The 19,096-nt window shown below is 44.3% G+C and overlaps 1 protein-coding gene across 3 annotated transcripts in view; it reads right to left on the reverse strand.

Moving 5' to 3' along the window:
- Positions 1–19,096, reverse strand: part of LOC121542542 (cadherin-like and PC-esterase domain-containing protein 1) — a 78,838-nt gene continuing 59,742 nt past the window's right edge. For 2 of the 3 annotated variants that reach the window (XM_041851934.2, XM_041851935.2), the window contains exons 15-21: positions 9,877–9,994; positions 9,140–9,276; positions 5,089–5,309; positions 4,355–4,456; positions 4,126–4,213; positions 3,353–3,499; positions 1–1,677 (exon numbers count right to left, since the gene is read on the reverse strand). In XM_041851934.2, coding sequence (XP_041707868.1) covers positions 1,435–1,677; positions 3,353–3,499; positions 4,126–4,213; positions 4,355–4,456; positions 5,089–5,309; positions 9,140–9,276; positions 9,877–9,994 — 1,056 coding nt within the window. In that variant the 3' untranslated portion in view covers positions 1–1,434. Of the gene's footprint in view, positions 1,678–3,352; positions 3,500–4,125; positions 4,236–4,354; positions 4,457–5,088; positions 5,310–9,139; positions 9,277–9,876; positions 9,995–19,096 lie in introns of those variants that run through there. The other variant, XM_041851936.2, reaches the window with a different exon arrangement.

Here is a 19,096-nt window from a genome sequence, read left to right on the forward strand (position 1 = left end):
TTAAGTTAAGAAAATATATATTTTAATGTGAGAATATTGCAATGGAATAACTCTTATATGTACCATCTGGAAACACAAAGCTGAAGTTAGTGCCATTTGAAGATACATGTTCTTTAATAATAAATTAATAGTGTTGATAATATTTTGCATAAAGCAAATATAATGTCTTTCTGTTCTTTTTCCTTCAGTTTTCCTTCAAAATCACTGAATCAAATGATTAGGTTTGATATCAATGTTCCATAGGACTACTAAACAGAGCTATGCAGGTGGTCTCCACTCTTGTGTGTATGTGTGTGTGTGTGTATGCATGTGTTTGTGGCTATCTGTTACAATTACCTTCATCTTCACCAGCTCAGTTCCCTCCATACAAATGATCGGAGGACAGATCAGACAATATGTATAAATACATAGCCTTCATTAGCATGTAAACAATATGCTGCATGTAAAACATTATACACTGATTATCAATAATATAGGCACGAATAAACATCTGTAGAAAAATATATAGAAATATAAGAAAATCATACATAAGACATTCGCTTGAAGAATAGCTCAGCTTTCGTCATATCTTTGGCATAGAATAGAATACGTTGTGGTATCCACAGAACACGCGGAAGAATGAGGTATATGAGGAGGAATAGCTGGACATCCAAAAGTCCCTCTAATGGCAAGAGATAGGCTTTCCTGATGCATAAAGGCATCAGAGGCACACATCAAAAGTTGTACAACAGTGGTTCTCAAACCTCTCCTCGGGGACCCCCAGACGTTTCACAATGTTGTAGCCCTGAACTAGCTCACCTGATTGGTTGACAAGTTGAATCTGAATCAGTTGTGCTAGCTCTGGAATACATCAAATACATGGAATTGCCGGGGGTCCCTGAGGAGAGGTTTGAGAACCACTGCTGTACAACATTTCAACAACGTTTCCACAACTATAAAACTATAAAATTGTAAGGGTTTGTGCTGGAGCGTTGAGGGAGCATTGTCGGTTGGTGGGAGAGCAGGGCTTACATTTGGGAGGTGCACACGACACACTCCTTCGACAGTCACTCTTGCTCTCCTCTTTTTTCTTTATCCAGCTGCTTCCCTCGTCTTTCGGCAGTAGGCCAGCGATCCCCCTCTTTCGGCCATCTGGAAACCTCTACCTAGCAGAGGTAGAAGTCACATGACGGGGGGCCCAGTGTGTGGGCCAATCAGAGGAGGTCAGTGTGACAGACAGTGGTGATGTCTGTCTCACGGCTGACCAGTCAGGACTCTCCTGTTACTCCAGCACTTCCTGGACGGAATGACCTCTCATTCTTTAGAAAGACGCTTGTATGGACACACACACACACACACACACACACACACACACACACACGCATGCACGCACGCACGCACGTTAGTAAGCAAGGACACAAGCACGCACACAGTCAGTGGTGGCGAGGGGTGGGTCTAGTTTCCCGTGTCTCTCACACACAGTCTACTCAGCAGGATCTGCGAGTACACCTGGTTCACTGCTCCTCTCACGTGATAGGTGGAGGAGTTAGACCCCGCCCACTGGTCCTGGTGCTGCAGGGTGGGCTGATCACTGAACCCAGTTCCAGTTCCACTGGTTCCGGTTCCAGGTTCCTCGCCGTGTCGAAGGAGCTTCATCTTCCTGTGCAGGGGAGCCTTGGAGAACGACAGCTTCTCCACCTTCAAGGAACACAGCGAGGAGAACCACATCAACACCTCACCTCTAACACAACATCTACATACTTATATTATACTGTAACTAACTAACTAGACCATGGCCAGAGCTTCTAATACCGGAGGCTAGCTAATGTTGCCTGGGGTTTCACAGAACAGAGTGGAAATCCATGGTCACAGTCTGGGGTTCCTCTAACTCTATTATAAACCACGCTGGGACAATCCAAGCCTGACCTAAATCCTGACATAATAGAAACCCTTTCCATCCCCTCAGGGGCTTGGGTTAGACATTACTTAATTCATGGGTCCCAAACATCCTTCTGGCTTCCCTATGGGAAATCCTGTTGTCACTTAAGACCAATATGAACTGGGAGGGGAGGGCGGGGATACGGAGGCGGTGCACATGTCCTCGTACGTATGCTGAAAACCACTTCACACACGTGCTGGGGCCCAGCTGCTATCAACGTGGGGCTTTACGGCCCAATAAAACCCGGCCTAACTGCTAATTACTGATTAACCGATCCATGGGCCAATTTTATAGCTCAATTAAAACAAGTGACTGTTCTTTTTACAGGGAGCTGGAGAAGGGGGAGAAGGGGAGTGTGTGTGTGTGTGTGTGTGTGTGTGCAGTGGTAGAAAAAGTACTCAATTGTCATACTTGAGTAAAAGTACAAAGTAAAAGTAAAAGCTATACATCAAATTCCTTATATTAAGCAAACCAGATGGCACTATTTTCATATTATTTTTAATTACGGACAGACAGGGGCACACTCCAACACTCAGACATAATTTACAAACACAGTATTTGTTTCGTGAGTCCGCCAGATCAGAGGCAGTAGGAATGACAAAGCGTTATATAGATATGTGCCATAATTCTGTCCTGCTTGGGCATTCTAAATGTAACGAGTACTTTTAGGCGTCAGGAAAAATGTATGGAGTAAAAAGTACATTATTTTCTTTAGGAATGTAGTGGAGTAAAAGTAAAAGTTGTAAAAAAAGATAAATAGTAAAGTAAAGTACAGATACCCCAAAAAACTACTTAAGTAGTACCTAAAAGTATTTTTACTTAAGTACTTTACACCACTGTGTGTGCGTCTGTATGGTACAGCAGGATTTCCTTCTAGAAAGCTCCCTGACATGGAGGGGGATTGTTCAATCAAGAGGGCATAAGAACCGATTTCCTCTAGGCCCAGAAAATGGCTGCTCGGTATTTGGATCCTCCGTAGGTTTAAAGCCAAGGATTATTTAAGCCCAAAGATTCCCTCATGGTAAGTCGGAGTGTGTGCGAACAGAAATAGCAAGTATCCATAATTAAGTTATTTCAGAAATTACAGTCGGAGAGAGAGAGGGAGTCCTTGGGGAAAGAGCTTGCTGTGGATCTAGCTATGTTCCCTGGCCACTGAGATTTAGACAAACCATTAGTTACAATTGGTATCAATTACTGTATCCAGAGAGAGACATGCAATACCTGTGTTATAGTGTTGATAACATTGTGCTGTGATTTGGATAACTGACTGGGAGGTTAACCAAATACTGAGAATGAATATAAACTATGATGAACAAAACGAACATGCTGAATTAGGATGTTCAAGGTGATACACACTGTTTCAATAAGGGTGGGGCGAGAACATGGGCTACTGTCGTTTTCTAGACGAGGGTGAAGGCGGGTGGGGGGGTTTACCTCATGAAAATGGCAGGCGCACCGTCCCTGCAGGAACTCTTTGTAGCGGCCCATGGTGATGCTGAATGTGTCTATGACCTCATACCCATAGTGCTTTGCGGCGGTGAGGATGTTGCTGTTCTCTCTGTACAGCTCCTGTACTCCTCTCTGGGCAAGTTAAAGTAAGACAACAAAGACGTAATCACTACTCAACATAAGGAAAAACTATCTTAAAACATTCACAGTGGGAGCCATATCGTAGCCATAACATTTGTACAGTTCTCTGATGCCCCTATTGCAACACGTCTGAAGTATAACTGACCGTTGAATTGAATTAGTTATATTGCTGTTGAATGGGTGCCATTGCTGATGTTGGATCAGTCAGCATGTTGGACGCCATGGACTATTAGCCAATAATGTTTTAGATAAATACACACGGCACGGTCAGAGGGCTATCCACCAGGTGCCTAAGCACTGGCTTTTAAAAACTTTAACAGATAAACAGTCAAATGAACAGCATGGAAAAATTATTAGAGTGAAGAGAGAAGCTGGGGGGGAAAAGAGAGAGAGAGAGAGGAAGAGAGAGAGAGGAAGAACGAGGAAGACAGAAAAAAGAGAGAGAGAGTGAGCGAGAGAGTGAGAGAAAAGAAAAGAGAGAGACAGAGTGAGAGAAAGTGATCGAGAGAGAGAGATTCAGAGAGAGAAACAGAGCAGTCAAACAGAGAAAAGAGTTGAGGAGGAGACACCATGAAAAGAGTAAAACTGATTGCACACAAACAGGAGGATGGACCTACCAGTGAGAGAGAGCGGATGCCGTCCACAGGGAGATGGAAGCCCATGCCCAGAGACTTCACCACCACCATGATATTCTGTAGCCCTTCCCTGGAGGAGAGAGGTGGGTAAGCTGCATCTCTAAATTAGATCTATTATTGGCCAGTGAATAGATTTAATTAAGCAGTTGCTAATTCCTGAACAACGTCAGGAAGGGCGTTTGCCACAGAGTGTATGCATCAGTGGGTTTACCTCTCCAGCACCTCTCTCATGATCCTCAGATGGTTGGTGTTGAGCCACTGGACACCTCCTGCCACCAGCACAGTCTGACGGGAGTTCTCCAAGGGTTGCGACCTTCGGAGGGGATCAAAGGTCAAAAAGACATCAGCTCGGCAGTAGGACTATATCTATTGAACAGGCATAGGCACACATGCTGACAATTGTTCTAACGCGCTACTGTGGACACACACACACACACACACACACACACACACACACACACACACACACACACACACACACACACACACACACACACACACACACACACACACACACACACACACACACACACACACACACACACACACACACACACACACACACACACACACACACACACACAGCACCTGCTCAGCATATACTTCAGTAGCCACATCCAAAGCAAAGTGCGGTCCCAGAGAGAGAGCCGTGGTTGGGAGACCTGCTGTGTTAAATTACACTGTGACACGACTCCTAACACATGACTCTTAAACACAGCCCCCGGCCCTTTGATCACAGAAACTGATTAAGGCTTCCTCTCCATATGGGGGGACAGAGCTTCGAGTGTCTATGGGAGCTAGGAGCCAAAATGGCTTCCGCATAGATATGGCTTCTTGATGCCCATCTAACAGCTGATGAGTAGATTGCAGTGATTACAGGACATACTGTAGTGCAGCAGGGGTGCCCTCACCCATCCACCCACCCAGACTCCCCCTCTCCTTCACCTCAGTATGAGCTGCTCTAGGGTCCTCTGGAAGGTGGGTTTGTGGCTCTGCTCCAGCCAGAACTGGGGGTAGTAGGAGTAGGAGACGTGTGTGTGTCCCTGGTTGACGTTGCGATAGACCAGGCTGTCGTGGGCCTTGCCCCAGTCCTCCAGACTAGAGTTGACCCGCTCCATCAGGAAGTACATCATCCCCCGGTTAGTGGAGTCACCTATGAACATTACCTGAGTGGCAAGAATAATGGTTTTGACTTGACAGGATCAAGAACACATTCTATTCATTAGGGCACACCGTAGCAAAACATACCAAGCATTTATTATTGGACAAGTTCAGGTAGTCCCTCCCTGTTTCAGCCCTTTTTCTTCTGTTTGCTACCTAATGAATATGGCCCAGTTTACATTGAATTTGCACTCCAAAATGATTTCACTGTAGTTGACTGGCATGTATTTAAATCTATAACTGCTGACCTTTATGGCTGACTGCATCATTGCCTAAATGTTTACACATGAGAGGCAAAGCCCACTAGGCATACACTGGTTGAATCAACGTTGTTTCCACATAATTTCAATGAAATTATGTTGAACCAATGTGGAATAGACGTCTGTGCCCAGTGGGATGCTTCTATTACGACCAATCAACATAACACAATATGACATATGAAAAGAGATATGACAGTGTCCAGTCAGTGTCCAAATCAGTTTCCAGCTAAGCCAATCAGAGTGTGTGAAATAACATTTTCAAACACAGAACAGAGCCAAAACAGATGGACTGTAGTTTAGAGTGAGAGGTAGCAAACATCTCATCTCTGTGAAAGCTTCTGATTGTCCAAATCTGTTGAGGAGAAAATGGGGAAGTCCAGAGAAACGTCATAAAACACGACAGCTGGAGCAAATTGACCTAACTCATAACTCATGTGTCAAATCACTATTGATACAGATACATATTAAAGTCTCCTGTCAGAAACGGTCAAGGGATGAAAAATGAAAAGAGAAAGTGTGTTCGCGCACGGCTGTGTTTGTGACTACATTTGACATCAGGGACCACGGCGAGAGGGGTAGACGGGTAGGGTATGTGAGGATAGGAAGTTGAGAGGCTCTATTAGCATTAGCTGCAATGTGAGCTAAAGTGGCTAAAGTCCCACTTTAATCACACGTTCACACGGACCTCTGTCCTGGAAGTAACTGGCAACTCTTTCACAAACCCCTACTCACATTCACTAGAGACAGCTTTCACTAAGCCACTACCCACATTCACTAGATATATTTGATTAAGCCTATAGGAAGCCCTAAGACTGTAAATGCCTAATATGGCTCAAAGTCGGGGTTGCAAGCTGCAGTGGGGTCGCCAAAATGTTTGTTTTTTTAGGAACAAAAATTAAGAGTACAGATTATTGTATGGGGCAGTATACAAACATTTTTGAGAAAGATAATTTGAAAGATAAAATTCTTTTGAGTAAATGCATTTATTGGTTTATTTTCATTTTGATAAAATATGAAAATGCAATGAATTGAAGGTTATATGTAAAAATCTAAATTTACAGATTTTAAGGTTGTGTCATTAGATTTGGGGTGGGATCGCAAGAAATTATTGGGAAAAAATTGGTTCCCCAGAAATTCTAGTGGACAAAATGGGTTCCCCAGAAATTCTAGAGGACAAAATGGGGTCCCATCTGAAAAAGTTTGAATACCACTGCTCTAAGATGTATACCTACTATGCCTTATATATTTCCTGGGGTGATTTAACGGCTTTACATTCCTGAGGGCCGCTCCATACAGTGACACCAGTGCAGCGAACTGCATGCCATCCCATTAGCATTACTGCAGTATTTGAGCAAAAGGCTGAGACTTTAGTTCATACAGTATACTGCTTCTGTCCCTCCACCACTCCTCCTGTCCTCAGCTCTGCCACCCCCTGCTGGGTTTATAAACCTATTCATACAGCGTCACATAAACCCTAGTCTCACACCTCAGAGGCATCATACCATAGCCTACCTCATCTACCCTCACCACCTGGATTCAATAAGACGGAGAGAGGGGGGGGAGCGAGAAAGAAAAAGAAAAGAGAGATGTTTGAGGGATGGCTCAGCCCTCACATTAACTCACAAGGGAAATGTGCTAGACACTGCCTGTCTTGTTATCCTTACATGATCATCTCTGGCCCATCTTTAGACCAGATGCATGCTGGTTAGCGTAGTCTTAACACATGCTGTATCTGCCCACACCTTTTTCACACACGCTAGAGAGCCTGACCAATACATCTGGCTTCCATATCATTCCGTTATCCCCTGTGCAATATCTCTCACACACATAGACATACAGTAGTGTGTGTGTGTGTCTTATGTGGAAAATATTAGCACTCTCACTGAATCTGTCGGCGCTGCTGTCTGGATCCATGGGTAATCTTTTATGACTCATCTGGAGTGCCTTGTTAGCGCCAAGTTAGCGCCCGCTGCTAACCTATCCTAACTACCTCCTGCTTTTGGGGAACAAGCTAATAGCTAATCTGTACTGTTAGTAGGTTGTGGGACAGTAACCTGAGAAGAGAGCTAGCTAGGAACATGAGAGCAGTGCCTGAACTCAGGTCATGGGCTATGGACATACACTGCTCGTCGAACATCATCTCATTCCAAAATCACGGGCATTAATATGGATTTGGTCCCCCGTTTACTGCTATAACAGCCTCTGCTGGGAAGGCTTTCCACTAGATGTTGGAACATTGCTGCGGGGACTTGCTTCCATTCAGCCACGAGAGCATCAGTGAGGTTGAGGAATGATGTTGGGCGATTAGGCCTGGCTCGCAGTAGGCGGTCCAATTAATTCCAAAGGTGTTCGATGGGGTTGAGGTCACGGCTCTGTGCAGGCCAGTCAAGTTCTTCCACACTGATCTGGACAAACTACTCTGTATGGACCTTGTTTTGTGCACGGGGGTATTGTCATGCTGAAACAGGAAAGGGCCTTCCCCAAACTGTTGCCAAAAAGTTGGAAGCACAGAATCGTCTAGAATGTCATTGCATGCTGTAGCGTTAAGATTTCCCTTCACTGGAACTAAGGGGCCCAGCCCGAACCATGAAAAAGCCCCAGACCATTATTCTTCCTCCACCAAACTTTACAGTTGGCAGGTAGCGTTCTCTGGGCATCTGCCAAACCCAGATTCGTCCGTCGAACTGCCAGATGTTGAAGTGTGATTTATCACTCCAGAGAACAAGATTCCACTGCTCTAGAGTCCAAGCTTCACACATTTAACATTGACATTTTAGTCATTTAGCAAACGCTCTTATCCAGAGCGACTTACAGTTAGTGAGTGCATACATTTTCATACTGGCCCCCCGTGGGAAACGAACCCACAACCCTGGCGTTGCAAACGCCATGCTCTACCAACAATGCTTGGCATTGTGCATAATGATCTTAGGCTTGTGTGCGGCTGCTTGGCCATGGAAACCCATTTCATGAAGCTCCCGACGAACAGTTCTTGTACTGACTTTGCTTCCAGAGGCAGTTTGGAACTCGGTAGTGAGTGTTGCAACCGAGGACAGACGATTTTTACAGGCTACGCGCTTCAGCACTCGACGGTCCAGTTCTGTGAGCTTGTGTGGTCTACCACTTCGCGGCTGAGCCATTGTTGCTCCTTTCCACTTCACAATAACAGCACTTACAGTTGACCGGTCAGCTCTAGCAGGGCAGAAATTTGTCAAACTGACTTGTTGGAAAGGTGGTATCCTATGACGGTGCCACGTTGAAAATCACTGAGCTCTTCAGTATGGGCTATTCTACTGTCAATGTTTGTCTATGGAGATTGCATGGCTGTGTCCTCGATTTTATACATCTGTCAGCAACGGGTGTGGCTGAAATAGCCGAATCCACTAATTTGAAGGTGTGTCCACATACATTTGACCATGTAGTGTATGTGATCGTGTCTCAATGTCAACAAGGTATGACATGATTGTTCTTTTCAAATACAATCTCTTTTTGGGCTTAGTTGTGGTCAATTTGCATCCACTTCGACAAAAATCGTCCCACTGATGAATATAGTTGCCTACCCCTGCCTTAGGGCTTACCTTCCTGTACATCATGCAGTCCTGCAGCTGGGGGCGGTCCAGCAAGGGGTGGTAACAGCCCTCGGGTTGCCAGGCAACCTCTCTCCAGTCACAGGTCCGGTTGTCGGCACAGCTGAGGCAAGGAACCACCCAACGACCTGGGGAGAGAAAAAGAGAGGGAGGGAAAGAAAGGGAGAGAGAAGAAGAGAGGGAGGGAAAGAAAGAAAGGGAGAGAGAAAATGAGGGCAGGCAATCAGATAACCAGAAGTGAATAAAGTGGATAATTGTTCCTGCTCCAAAAAACATAGTTATTAATGAATATAGATATTTCCATTAACAAAATCTCCACAGATTTTTCAACAGCAAAGCTTCACATTGTGAGAGTAATCATTCTCCACACACACATCACATTGCTCTCTCTGCTGACATTTATTCTCTGCCCTGCAGGGTAGGATATTGGGTTTTAATAGCTGAGTTTAACCTCTGACCTTTTGCACTTAAATCAAAGGGCAGAGTGTATTGGCCGCTTAAAATCAGCCTTGCCTTGTACAGATACACACACACCAATGTTTCATATGGACATCTGGGCACGTATGCATAACATTTCAGAGCGATGATAATTATTTCTAAGTAGAAGATTTCTGAGGATCCTTTTAGTGAAATAATTTTTCTGACAGTAATTCATAAATCCTTTCAGCTATGTATGAAACGTTATCTATGAAAACAATGTGAAGTGATATCTTTGGGGGGGGACAGACCTGGTACATCCCCAGAGGTGCAGGGCCGAGTTCGGGCCTGGGGCTCGCCTGGAGAGAATGGCCCAGGGAGGGGCTCTAAACCACAGGGCTGATCTGGTTGCACCACCAGGCCACAGTCCTGCATAGACACAGGGAGAGAGGGATAGATTAGATTATGGAAGGATGGTCCATCGTCCTGGGAGGCTGAGGGAACTCCATCATGTTGAGTTGATGTTGTAATCTAGTATCCATTCAGTGCTATTGTTCTAGTATCCACTCAGTGCTATTGTTCTAGTATCCATTCAGTACTATTCTTCTAGTATCCATCCAGTGTTATTGTTCTAGTATCCATTCAGTGCTATTCTTCTAGTATCCATTCATTGCTATTGTTCTAGTATCCACTCAGTGCTATTGTTCTAGTATCCATGTTGTCAGGATGAAACACAGTAATACAAATGGCAGGTTGGGGTAGATTTATGACCATATTGATTCAACAATTCAACTCATCTGACCATTTATACAACCATATAGATGATGGAAATCTCAATTGTCAAAGGCTTTCATAGCTGTAGTTGTGTACTGATAGGAGTGCTATTGTTTTCCCCTCTCTGTTTGAGTCATGGGAGGCAGTTACTGTAAAACCTCACAGTCACTGACCACAGTCATCCCTATGTCTCAATGACCATTCTGCCATTCCCTCGCTCACTGTGTTTCCATCTCTCTCTCTCATCACTATCCTTTCCCTATTTCTTTCCCTTTCCATCTATTTGATCATTTCGTTTGGGCACTCTCTTCCCTCACCATCTTGCCCTTCTTTACTCAGCTCCTTTCACTCCATCTCCCTCTCTCCCTTCTTTGTCTCTTCTCTTCGGTGTCAAAGAGCTTGGCGGTGGGCGCTTTGTCCCTCTCCTTGAGGTTGGTGGTGGTGGGGGGTCAAACGGTTGAAGGTGAGGGTTCAGAGGTCAGACAAACCTAACCAGATGAATGACAGCGGCCGGGAGGCTCCGTATCCCAGGGACCCCGTGGGAGCCGCCCGACCGTCTGGCCCTGAGTACAGAGACACCGCCAGGCTTGCGGCGCGACTGAACCTCACACACACAAACGTAGATGCTCTCCCACACACACACACACACACACACCTAGATACACATACACCTTCCCTTTCAAACGGGCCATGAAGAAACTGAACATCACACACGCAGCCTCCCTCCCTCCCTCACTCTGAGGGTCTTCAGTTCGCACGTCCACACTACATTCCCCACGGCTCCGGCGCAGCTCTCAACAAAGTGCCACAAGACAACTTAACAGGGATTTTCTTGTTCGTACCTGTGCACAGTGTACACACCACAAACACAGAGGCCATGGGGTCTGAGGGAGCCGCCTGTGGCCACAGCCCAACCGCCGCTATGGAGGAAACGCACCACGGTCGCCTTTCATCTTTCCCTCCATCACTCCTTCAGTCTCCCCACTCCCTTTCTTCTTAAAACGGACCGGAGAGTCTCGATGCCACGTAAAAAAGACCTGTATATACAGTACCAGTCAAAAGTTTGGACACACCTACTCATTCAAGGGTTTTTCTTTATTTTTACTATTTTCTACATTGTAGAATAATAGTGAAGACATCAAAACTATGAATTAACACATATGGAATCATGTAGTATCAAAAAAGTATTAAACAAATCAAAATATATTTTATATTTGATATTCTTCAAAGTAGCCACCCTTTGCCTTGATGACAGCTTTGCACACTCTTGGCATTCTCGAAAACCAGCTTCACCTGGAATGCTTTTCCAACAGTCTTGAAGGAGTTCCCACATATGCTGAGCACTTGTCGGCTGCTTCTCCTTCACTCTGCGGTCCAACTCATCCCAAACCATCTCAATAGGGTTGAGGTCGGGGGATTGTGGAGGCCAGGTCATCTGATGCAGCAGTCCATCACTCTCCTTCTTGGTCAAATAGCCCTTACACAGCCTGGAGGTGTGTTGGGTCATTGTCCTGTTGAAAAACAAATGATAGTCCCACTAAGCGCAAACCAGATGGGATGGCGTATCGCTGCAGAATGCTGTGGTAGCCATGCTAGTTAAATGTGCCTTGAATTCTAAATAAATCACAGACAGTGTCACCAGCAAAGCACCCCCACACCATCACACCTCCTCCATGCTTCACCTACTCTGCGTCTCACAACGACACGCCGGTTGGAACCAAAAATCTCAAATTTGGACTTCCTCCAATTTGGATTTCCACCGGTGTCCATTGCTCGTGTTTCTTGGCCCAAGCAAGTCTCTTCTTCTTAGTAGTGGTTTCTTTGCAGGAATTTGACCATGAAGGCCTGATTCACGCAGTCTCCTCTGAATAGTTGATGTTGAGATGTGTCTGATACTTGAACTCCGTGAAGCATTTATTTGGGCTGCAATTTCTGAGGCAGTAAACGCTAATTAACTTATCCTCTGCATCAGAGGTAACTCTGGGTCTTCCTTTCCTGTGGCATTCCTCATGAGAGCCAGTTTCATCATAGTGCTTGATGGTTTTTGCGACTGCACTTGAAGAAACTTTCAAAGTTCTTGAAATTTTCCGAATTGACTGACCTTCATGTCTTAAAGTAATGATGGACTGTCATTTCTCTTTGCTTATTTGAGCTGTTCTTTCCATAATATGGACTTGGTCTTTTACCAAATAGGGCTATCTTCTGTATACCACCCTTACCTTGTCACAACACAACTGATTGGCTCAAACGCATTAAAAAGGAAATAAATTAACTTTTAACAAGGCACACCTGTTAATTGAAATGCATTCCAGGTGACTACCTCATGAAGCTGGTTGAGAGAATGCCAAGCGTGTGCAAAGCTGCAAAGGGTGGCTACTTGAAGAATCTCAAATATGAAATATATTTGATTTGTTTAACACTTATGGTTACTACATGATTCCATATGTGTTATTTCATAGTTTTGATGTCTTCACTATTATTCTACAATGTAGAAAATAGTAAAAATAAAGAAAAACCCTTGAATGAGTAGGTGTGTCCAAGCTTTTGACTGGTACTGTATATATAGAGCTCAATCACACTGCCCTTTCTTCATCTTTTTCCTTCTCTTTCTCTCAACCTCCCTCTTTCTTTTACAGTGGCGCGTACGGATATAGAGCAGCGTTTTATCTGATGTCAAGTTGTCTTTCCCTGTCTGTAAAATTCATTCTCCAACTGGGAGCTTTACTAGCATCACCACTGACAACAGCCCTCAGTGAAAGCACCTGATTTATGGACCATAGATTCTCAGCCAGGCTCCTCGATAGGACTCTCCTAACTTCACAGTCGGTTAATAAAGTGTTGAAAACCAAGAGATGGTTTGTGGCCACCGAGGGATTAGAGAGCAGTACTTCAGAGGAGAATGTAGAGTGTGTGTCTTGAGTGTGTGTGTGCGTATGTGGGGTGACTTGGTTATAAGGTTCTGAGTCCAACACTACAGTAATCTGCATTGATCAAAGAGCTATGCTAACCAACCTCGATACAAGGGAATGCTAATCCCCGACACACACACACACACACACACACACACACACACACACACACACACACACACACACACACACACACACACACACACACACACACAGCTAATCCGACCATGATCTCCATTAGATCATAGCTGCATGTCCCTGTACCCAGTGGCCTTGTTAAGACACCACTACCTGATTTTGTTGGAGGAGACACAAAGCCTGGTCAATCTACCGATCAGACTTCAATCCTCCAGGACCAAAAGGACCCTACTCATTAGAGAAGCCAGCTTAGTAGGGAGACAAGGAGCCTCCGTTCACCTCAAGTAGGGGTTGAGATCTGAACAAAAAGTTAATTGGGGGAAAAAGGAATAACACACAAAATAATAAATATACGATTTGAGGAATTCTTTGTCTCAAAAGGGTATCAAGCTTTTCCTGTCAACGTGTCAACAGTTTTATCCCGAAGTAGGGGCGGGAATGCCAGCTGAATCTGGCGAGCAGGGAGGGAGCTCAGATAACGGCGCTCGGCTTGAGAAGTAGCAGCACAAGGGAAACACACCCAGGCAGAGGAGCGTACATACACACATACACCGAAAATCACTCCTCTGAAGATAGGCTCAGTCTAATCCTGATCTATTGGCATCCTGAATAAAACTATAAAACTGTGTAAAACAATAAAGCTAGGGGAGATCTCTTTCACCTCGTTCCTCATGCCGGGTCTCCAAGTGGTTGTTGGCTGCTGTTGAGACGACAGGCCAATCCCTAGAAAGACTGCTGAAATACAAGGTACGTTGTGACTACAAGGCAACAGAGTTCTAGAGTTCCTACAGGACAGTTATACTGTAAAGCGCTGGATTTTTCTCCTCAGAAAGTCAATTTCATGGTTATAGGAGAGCCGCTGACTCCCAAAGAACCCAGTGGAAATAAAATAACTGAACTTTCAAAAATAGCAAACCTGTAAAAAGTGTTGTAAATATCGTCGTCGAAATGCAATAAAAATACCAGACCCTACTTAGCAAGAGAACTTGAGCAAAATAACTCTTAGGCTTTATGGGTTTGATTGATCAGTAAAGATCTTCAGAGTAATGTCACACCCTGATCTGCTTCACCTGTCTTGTGCTTGTTTACACCCCCCACCAGGTGTCTTCTATTTTTCCATTATCCCCTGTGTATTTATACCTGCGTTTTCTGTTCATCTGTTGCCAGTTCATCTTGTTTTGTCAGGTCTTACCAGCGTGTTTCTCGTTTCTCCTACTCTCAAGTTTTTGTTTTCTAGTCTTCCCGGTTCTGACCTTTCTGCCTGACCCTGACCCTGAGCCTGCCTGCCGTTCTGTCCCTGATTGACTCTGTCTTGGATTATGAACCTCTGCCTGCCCTTTGCCTGCCCTTTGTTATAATAAATATTGTGAGAATCGAACTATCCGACTCCTGTGTCTGCATCTGGGTCATATCCTGAGTCGTGATAAGTAAATGCAATACAGTATATATAATAATGAGAGAGACATCTGAGGTAACAGTTCATTTATAATCTGCAACGTTATTAAGATCTGCTTTCATCATCCGTTTTTAGGTGGTTGACACAACCTATGTTGTGACAGCTTTAACAGCCACCTCAAAGCTGGAATCCTTAATAGTGATACTGCCACGTCCGTTTGTGATATTACAACAACAAAATAAGTTACTGCAAACCACCAACACTGTTTTTGCCCCTCTGACATCATTGCACACACAATAGAAGAGCACAATATGCTTCTCCTCAGCACGACAACAAAAACAGTGACAACGGTGGTGAGGCGGCCAGTGACCCTGTCTCCCCCTAATGCAGATTCCATATGTAGCCCTTTATACTCGTACCCTTATATGGGTTGAATTTGGCAGATTCGAGCACTGATAAGCGCCTAAATTGGAACGCAGTGGCTGTACAGTAATATGCTATAAATGACTTCAGAGCTCAGGCTCTGTGCTTCACAGCGTTGTATGGGTTTTGACTGACAGTCATTCTGAACTTGAGCACCGCACGCGACAAGAAGTTGCCCCCATCCCTCTCGCTAATTGGGCAACTTTTGCAATAATGTTGTTGTCTGAGTGATGGAAATGCTATAAATGAAGAGGACTCAATGTATTTTGAAAGACGAGACTCCTGAGTGGCGCAGTGGTCTAAGGCGCCGCATCGCAGTGCTAACTGTGCCACTAGAGATCCTGGTTCGAATCCATGCTCTGTCGCAGCCGGCCGCGACCGGGAGACTCATGGGCAGCGCACAATTGTCCCAGCGTCGTCCAGGTTAGGGGAGGGAATGGCCGGCAGGGATGTAGCTCAGTTGATAGAGCATGGCATTTGCAACGCCAGGGTTATGGGTTCGATTCCCACGGGGGGCCAGTATAAAAAATAAATTAAAATAAAAAATAAATATGTATTCACTAACTGTAAGTCGCTCTGGATAAGAGCGTCTGCTAAATGATTAAAATGTAAAATGAGACGTTGAGGTTTATAATAAATACTGATTTGATATCATACAAGCAAGCCAAACGCCAGTGAGTCCAAATGTGCACTTCACATAACTCATGTCAATGTTTATGATCACTACGTTGATGTACAGTTACAATATGACATGACGTCATACCCTGGGTTGCTCCGAACAGAATGAGCCTATGTCTATTGTGAAGAAAATTTGCACGCATGACTCCTTTCTATAGGCACCAAAATTACGATCTGTTTCTCTGAATTGCCCTGTGAAAGCCTCATATTTTATAACTTAGCTAGTCATACTGGCAATAGAACAAGCTTTCAAATGATGCCCATCTGACCCAGATTGAGATTTATAAATGGGCCGTTTTTAGATTGCGTAAACAACAACAGTAATTGTGTGATGGTGGGGATGCAGGGCAGTGTTCCAAACAAAACAACTACAAGTGTTCTTGCTCTAGTTCCTCAATGGCACGGCTAGGAGAGCTCAAAAAAGCACCTTATAGTTGAAGACTCTTCTTTGAGATAAAAGTGTATTGAAATTACTTAGGAATTGTGCACACTTCGAAGAGGTGTGTGGCCACTTGGAGACACCAGTTAGTCCTCTCACTCAAACCCTTCTCATTTTTCTGTCTTATGTTGCACTTACCCCACATTTTCCAGGAATATTCCTATCACGTTACTGAATGTATCCAGAGTATTTTCAGATTTCGTTATCAACGAATGTGGCCAAAAGTACAGTAAATGTAAAATACACATACAATCAACAGTGTAATGTTTGGATTCAGTCTTTGTGAACTGTTGTGTCCTCAATTTTGGTCTAATAATTTTCCCATAATCTCAAAACTGTTCCCTTTCAAATGCTACCAAGGTTATGCATATGCTTTTCATATTTCTCCTGTAAGAAACATTTCAATTTAGCCCTAACCATATAGGCTAATTCCCATGAGGGTAAAGGGTTAAAGAGCATTCCATATAATCTGTCACCAATAGGATTTTATCAAATGCTATTAGGTTGTAATCCTATATCCCGTCACGCTTGGGGCTAAACCCCCTATATTCCATAGGTCTTTCTGGTCTCCCCACCATATCCCAACAACAGAAGGAAAACGCTAAAAGGTCACGTACACTTAGACAAGTATTCTCTGGCAGACTAGTTGTTGTCTTGCCCTAAAAACTGCACAACTTCAATTTTCGTCAATTCTTGTGCATTGTATTGATTTTGGTTATTATTTTTTTTGTGAGAGAGGGGAAAAGAACGAAAGCGTTGAGTATTTTCTGGCTAGAATACTGTTTTCACTTCTACCCTAGTTGAAGTAGGTAAGCCATTCATTTCATAAATGTTGACATGTTAACAAGAATGCTGCCTACGATCTGAGGAAATGTTATTTTAGTTATTGTGGGAAAATTACATTTGACTCTCCGGTGTGGGAATGAATGGGAGGAGGGAGATGGGAGGGCGAGTGAAAGAGTGGAATATTCAACACAGAGAATGACACACACACACACACACACGCCCTCTTTGACTTATGGGAGCATTGTACTTCCCTACCAATGAACAAAGCTTGCATCTGATCCAACCAGCCTCTCTGATGCACCGTAGCCCTCTCAAACCATTGGCTGTCCAATCAAAATGAATCACAGGTCAATATGTAACTGTTGAACACGGACTTGGTCTTGAAGACATCAACAACCCTTGTTAGAGTGACATTGATTAGACCATAGGAGTAGACCATAAACCAGGGAATGGGTTCTCCTTCTGTTATTACATCACTAAGTCATTAGTGCTGACAGATACAGTGACCAAGAACCATACGACAGAACATGAGAGGATGCAGGTTGCACTAGGTTCCCTCCAGGGCCCTGGGTGTTCATGTCTACCTCCCTCTGAGCTTCCCAGATGTCTTCTGATCGTACTCCCAGTGGTCCAAGAGGAAGAGAGGAATCCTACCGCCAGTCACGCACGGAAGACGACTATCAAAGAATTATGGGATGAATATAAACAAGTTTGTCATATCATGTGATTGTAATGACAGGGAAATTAGCTGCGGGACATGCTAGAGAAAAATCTGGACTTCTGAGAAGTTTGTTGTGTGTACACCAGTCTCCAGCCACTCTAAACATCAAAGCTTATAGAAATGTCTAACAATATCCCAAAGGAGATATGGGATATTGCATGAATAGGGCTATAGGATTAGGAGATCATCACACACACACACACACAAAACACAGTGACACTGCAGTATAATAGGCTTTGAGAATAGATGTGGTCAGCCATCAGATTAGAGTTCCTTATTAAACACACAGGAAATGAGGTCTAAACTGACAGCTCTAACCCTCAGACTTCTAACCCAGAACCACAGAGGAGCCGCCGCAACAAGGTACACACACACACACATTTATTACCACACACACATCCTTATCAATCAGTGACCATCTAACCCACATACATACACACGTGCGCACACACACACACACACTTCTCCTGCTCTCCTCCTCTCACCAAGGGTCAGAGTAAAACCTGTACAATGCATCATTTACATTTACATTTTAGTCATTTAGCAGACGCTCTTATCCAGAGCGACTTACAGTTAGTGAGTGCATACATTTTCATACTGGCCCCCCGTGGGAAACGAACCCACAACCCTGGCGTTGCAATCGCCATGCTCTACCAACTGAGCTACATGGGGCCAGCACGGGGCCAGCATCACACTGGAATGTATGAACAAACGTATACAACAAAATCTTTATAAGACACAAAGACCTTTTGGTATAAAGTGCCATGATGGCACTATGAAGTACATGAGACAGAGTGCCAAGTCAAAAGAGGAAAGAAACACAGCCAGATCCCAGAGGAAACAATGGTCAGCCAATCTGGAATGTGTCTACCACACAGCGATATCGACACTGCCAAATGTTCAATCCCTTGCAGCTCACAAGGACTTTTCTCAGCCTCTCAGCGCAGCCAGTGTAAGATATGTAAGCAGATTCTTAGAAGTACAATCACAATTTGCAAGAAATTTCAAGTGGGATAAAAAACTGTCTCAATTCCAAACAGTTTAAATTCCATGCCTTCTGTTTCTATGGGAAAACAATGACTTCCTCAACTAGGTTATTCCGGCTTGTTTGCATCTACATCCATTCCCAACTCTCAGCCTGAAAGCTCTCTGTTCATAGAGGAACTTTGAACCATCAGAGCCACTATATGGCCATTAGGAGACATGGAGTCTTCAGTGACTTCACTACCAATCACATGTTCTAATAATGTCTGTGTGGTCATTTAAA

Source organism: Coregonus clupeaformis, chromosome 28 (genome assembly GCF_020615455.1).
Source record: "Coregonus clupeaformis isolate EN_2021a chromosome 28, ASM2061545v1, whole genome shotgun sequence".
Taxonomy (NCBI): Eukaryota; Metazoa; Chordata; class Actinopteri; order Salmoniformes; family Salmonidae; genus Coregonus; species Coregonus clupeaformis.